This window comes from Orycteropus afer, unplaced genomic scaffold (assembly GCF_000298275.1).
Source record: "Orycteropus afer afer isolate SDZICR_OR568_19922 unplaced genomic scaffold, OryAfe1.0 scaffold00002, whole genome shotgun sequence".
Lineage (NCBI taxonomy): Eukaryota > Metazoa > Chordata > Mammalia > Tubulidentata > Orycteropodidae > Orycteropus > Orycteropus afer.
The window spans coordinates 14,406,630-14,412,416 of NW_006921589.1; the positions used below are offsets into that span (position 1 = coordinate 14,406,630).

Consider the following 5,787-nt stretch of genomic DNA (forward strand, 5'->3'; position numbering starts at 1 on the left):
GGGACGGTGGGCTGGGAGAGAGATTGAGCGTTCTTCCTGAACTTGAGTTGTAGCCTGGTGCTTCCCTAATAAACCCTGTAATCTGTGGAAAAAAAAAAAAAAAAAAGTGAGGATGGTGCGACTTGGTCTCCTGAACTTTGGACATGTCGTAAGAGGGACCAGTCCCTGGAGAAGGACATCATGCGTGGTAAAGCAGAGGGTCAGTGAAAAGAGGGACCCGTCAATGAGATGGGCTGACACAGTGGCTGCAACAACGGGCTCAAACCTGGCAACAGTTGTGAGGATGGCACAGGACTGGACAGCTTCCTTTTGTTGTAAAAGGTTTGCTGTGAGTCGGAACCACCTTGATGGCACCCAATGACAACAAGGTTTCTGTGTGATAAGGGTAACTGAAATGTCAAACAGTAACTTTACCCTCTAGAAATTAAGAAACCACGTCCAACACTAGGGATCAATAGGTCCACCATAAACAGGTGACCTTTTGAAACATTCAGATTTTACTGGTATGTTACCATTACTGCTTCGGGTTTTGACTACTGCCTCCCTCCAAATAACTCAAAATGCTTCCATATCTGTGATTTCATTTTTCCTTATAATATCTCTTCAAATGAGTCTGTTTTTAGACGGAGAAAATCTCAAAAAGGTAAAAATTATTTAACCAAAATGAGATCAAGAGCGGCAAAGCTGGACGATGGACCACAGTGACGCCCAGATCAGGGCTCTTGTCCCAGACGACAACCCCTGAACAGACACCCAGGATACAGGAGTACTGATTGCACACAGCACCGCGGCAAAACTGGACGATGGACCACAGTGACACCCAGGTCAGGGCTCTTGTCCCAGACGACAACCCCTGAACAGACACCGGCTCACTCCTCATCCAACACTGGAAATACACACCCTGGATACAGGAGTACTGACTGCACACAGCACCACGGCAAAACTGGACGATGGAGCACAGTGACGCCCAGGTCAGGGCTCTTGTCCCAGATGACAACCCCTGAACAGACACCGGCTCACTCCTTATCCAACACTGGAAATACACACCCTGGATACACACTGCTGTAAGCCATTTCCTCCCTCAGGGAAACTACCTCTAAAGTGGACTGGAACTTTGTCCATAAAAATGAAGGGTTTTAAGAGTCTTGCAGAAGGAACTGGGCTATTCTTCTTGAAGAGAGGAAGTTCTCAATGTTAAATGCATCATTTCTGCGGTTTTTAAGAAGAAAGGGTGGAAAATAGGAATGTGAGTAGGTGTGTGTGAGTGAGATAATTTTCAGGCTGCAGGCAGATAATTTGGCTGTACCACAAGCCGTTATGGAAGCAGAAAACCTGAAGCCCAGCAAATTCTAGCTCTGTTAGTGGTAGGAAAATAGCTGAAGGTGTAATCACAGCAGGGATCAAATCACAGAACAACTGCCTTGTGGGTCTGTGTGGTGGTGGTGGTTTTTTTTTTTTTAAACAGGTAATTTGCATTTTAATCAACAGGAGGAGGGGAAAATGGCCCATTTCTTTCCCAGAACACCAGAAGGTAATCAAGATCACGAACTGGAGCTTTAATACCAGAAAGAGAACAGCCACATGACTGTGCTGAGACTAAAGTCAGGCTGTGGTGGGAAGAGGACTCAGGATTTTACTGAATTGCTCTACAGTACGAGTCCCGGGGCACTTAGGTAGATGAGAACAGCAGCAGGAAAGTGGATTTTTACTGGCAGTCCATGTAGAAAACAGGTGTGTTAAAGAACGCACATTATCAAATTTATCAATCCCATGAATTTCCTGACAAAGCTCAGGGCATTAACCTCTACAAAGCCACCGAAAAGACAAAGCCTTCTATTCAACTTGGAAGATAACCAATCCATTAGCAAATGATTTATAGAAAACTGTCAAAGTTTCTGGAAATTACTCAGTACTCCTACACTGGTGTAGATACAAATAATAAGCTTTCCTTTGTCAATAAAAATACAGCTGTGGGGAGGAAATCAAAGAAAAAAGAAAATAAATTCTGGTCTAAAACAGGATTTCAAAATATAGCCTAAAGAAATGAATGGATCATTATGATTTGGGAAAAAAGAACAAAAACCAATAACCATATAGCGTAGACCTGGTAAAATCAATTGATTCTGGATAATCAAGAACAAGTTCTGGTTTAGTTTTTGTTTTTAATGGAAATCAATACAGATTCTAAAGAGAATCTGATGGGGCGAGGGGACTTACAGCTACTTACAAGACAGGTTTGGTTATGAATTGTATGAAGAGCATTTTTTTCAATCCTTAAACTATAAACACCTCACTAATGATATAACTAAGGAAGTACATCATTGACATAGAATAGCTAAAGAAGGGTCAGATTTTTCACTCTTCCTCCAAAATCTCACTGATATTCTCTGGCCATTTAACCTTCCACCTCCCCAAAGAAAGGTACCTTAGGACCCTCAGCCCTCTCTCCTCATTCCCAGCACCTTACTTTTAAAAGGGTAAAATTTAGCTTTAGATTTTAAGCAACTTTAGTGAGTCTCCCTCTTCACCTGGAATCCAATGCTGATCAAAAAGTCAACAGTTCGGAAGGCAGCTCTAACCCCTCAGTGAAGGGCAAGGACGAAATATGATGACAGTGGGCAGGGATACTCCTCTCACAGAGGTCAGAAGCCAGTATTTTCAATGCAAGGGTCAAACACCGAAAGGTTTCTTCCTCCCACTTAGTGAGGCCACAAATCCACATGCTCTACGGAGCCCTGGAGGACGACCATCAGTCTTGTACACTCCAACCTCAAGTGCAACTACACAGAGTACTTACTTGTCTTGGAAAATGTCCTGAGCAGTGATTTGATCCTTTTTCTTGATGGCTTCAGTCAGAGGGAAGAGAGTCTTTATTTTAGAGAGAGGCATCTGACACTTAGCTGTCACCTCGGTGGGAGGATCCAGCATATTCAAAATATGCTGCTGAACTGGGGGCAGAGGCTCCCGGGGATGTAAAGCTCTGTGCAGCAGACACTGTTGGAAGAGGGGTAAAGACTTTAAGACAGTTCTGGACATTACATATGGCTTTATTACACATCTTCTGACCAAGGATTCTCTCTTATGAATCTGTGCAATTCATACCATACGGAAACGACAAGAAGGGCTAACCCAGAACCATCTTTGTTAGCAGGACTTTATGAGCGTCTGATACCCATTGTAAAAACAAACCCCAGCCAAGCAGCAATACCTGCTGCAGACCTCCTGCAAAGGAGCTTCCTCTCGTATGAAAAGAAGCTGTTGTTTTAACTATTTGGAGAACATAGTAATAGCCTATCAAGAAAACCCAAAAACAAACCCACTGCCATCAAGTTGATTGTGACTCAGAGAGACCCCCACAGGGTTTCCAAGGCTGCAAATTTTTTTACTGAAGTAGACTGCATCATCTTCCTCCCATGGAGCAGTGAGGGGTCTGAACTCCTGACCTTCTGGTTAAGCAGCCAAGTGCCTTACTCACTGCCCCACCAGAGCTCCCGGCATAGCCTACAAGGTTCCCTAAAGCAAATAATTCCAAGAACCCCTCACAGTCTGGGACTATACATGTTTAGTTATAATCCCTTTACCTCCCTTAAGCACACCAGGCTTTCTCCCTTACTCTTAGAAAACGACTTGTGGTGGATGAGGTGGCTAAAGGGTTGCTGCCCATGCTCAGCAAGTCCCAGGAAGAAAAGGTGAGAACAACAGGTCTCAAACTTCCTAAGTGTGCTGAGTTTAAGCTTTTTCCCACCAGTCTATCTACTTCTCTCTTCACTGTTACCAATCCTGTCCAAGCACCACTCCCTCTCACATGGTCTACCACAACCACCTTCTGAGACAGGTCCCCCTGCTTCTGATCTCACTGTTCTACTGCAGCTAAAGGGATCTTAGAAAGAATTCCTACCTTATCCTATGCAAGCCTACGTAATGAAGCTCTGTTACCCTCCTTATGTTATCAGCACTCTCCTCCACTCACCACAACCCAGCTACACTCAGCTCTTTCTGCTTCACTTACAGGTCAAGCTCATTCCTGCCTCTGGGCCCTGCACTTCATGCTCCTCTACCTCTTCTGACTTCTCCTAGATTTCGACAGAGTTGGCACCCTCTTATCATTCTGGTCTCTGCTCTAGTCTTACCTCCTTAGACTTTCCTAACAATCCATCTGAAGTAGTCCCTCCAGCTCCATCCTATCACCCAGTCACGATCATTTTCCGTTTTACATTCTTTACATTATCTAACATATATTAATATATTTATAATTTATATTTTATTTACAATATAATATAATCAGTATCTAAAATTATCAATTGTTTTAGTTCGTTTGTTATCTAACCCTCCTCCTTGCAAGCAGAGATCTTGTTTGTCTTGCTTACTTCTGAATTCCAACCACTGAAAATTGTGCCCGGCACTTGAGCACCCAACTGATAATGGGTGAAGGAATAAAGAGCTCTTTCCCAGGACTCTACTAGTCAACCAAGTTGTCAGAAGCAAAGTCAAGAATGGGGATCAAGACCAGAGAGGGTTCTCTACTGCTCATAAGAGTGGAATTCTGGGTAGGAAGCCTCTTTCATTCAATCACTTGTACTTCTTTACAGTACACTAAGCCAGGCCTTGGTAGTACTGGTATCTTCCCAGAAAAGTAAATATTCTAAAAGAAGTACAAGAAGGTAAGTAATAGGATGCGATGTGATTAAGAGAAAAAGAACTGAAATGAGTTCTTCATTGACATTTTTCTTCCCTTGCTACAGAGTAATTCTAAAATTAGATTGGAGAATAAGGTTCCTAACATCGACCTTTATTAGTAATTTTAAAGGAAAAAACCAGGAGCTGAATAGCTCCCGCAACTTTAGAATACTGTTTTATATCACCAAGCATACTATTTAGAGGACTATCATTGCTGATGTCAGATGGGTATCTGCTAGAAGCAGAGAATACCAGAAAGATAGGAGCTCTGGTAGCATAGTGCCAAGGCACTTGACTGCTAACCAGAGGCTGGCGGTTAAAATCCACCAGCCACTCCTCGGAAGGAAGGTTGGGCAATCTACTTCCATAGTGATACTGCCTTGGAAACCCAAGGAGGGGTCGCTATGAGTCAGGTCCAACTCTACAGCACACAACAACAACAACAACATACACTGAAGATGTATAAGCCAGAAATCTCCATTCTAAAAAATAAAAGATACTTTGGTCTAAATAGGAACTATCACCCAAGGGTCAATATCCTGTAAATTCAGAAAACCCTGAGATGGAAATTAAGGACCAGTTTCCTCTAGAAACTCCATGTGCTGCTCTCCCATTTCAGTACACTCCCACAACTCTTCTTTCCCCAGTTTATATGTTTCAGAGTTTGACTTCTGTTCTCCTCTCCTAATTACTCAACTTTCCCATAAGTATCACTATCAGGCCTGTTTAATGTAAAGTAAAAGGGGAAACCAAAATGATCCCAATCCTGTACACTGCCCCTACCATACACCTTCACTCCCAGTGCTCTCTCTCAAATCATTATGCCATCAAAAAGCTTCGGAAGCCTAAACGTGGAAGTTGCACATGAACCTTAACATAGCAGACTAACTCTCACAGACTCTGGAAGGTGCTATCTGTGCTATAAATTAACATATACATATTTAATGCATTTTATTGAAATATAATTTATGTATAGTGAAATACACAAAACTAAAATGACACAGGTCAATGCATTTTTTTTTTTTTTTTTTGCAGCGTTCCTCCCCTCCCCACCCGCCCCTGGTAACCAACAAAGAAAGATCCCTTCCATATATAAACCTTTCTTTGACT

At 42.7% G+C, this 5,787-nt stretch overlaps 1 protein-coding gene across 1 annotated transcript in view; it reads right to left on the reverse strand.

The window, feature by feature from the left end:
• The window catches only part of XRCC5 (X-ray repair cross complementing 5), a 106,819-nt gene that overhangs the window by 49,229 nt on the left and 51,803 nt on the right, over positions 1-5,787 (reverse strand). Inside the window, exon 14 of the mRNA XM_007935832.2 lies at positions 2,798-2,994. Within this exon, the coding sequence (XP_007934023.2) occupies positions 2,798-2,994 (197 nt within the window). The remainder of the gene's footprint in view (positions 1-2,797; positions 2,995-5,787) is intronic.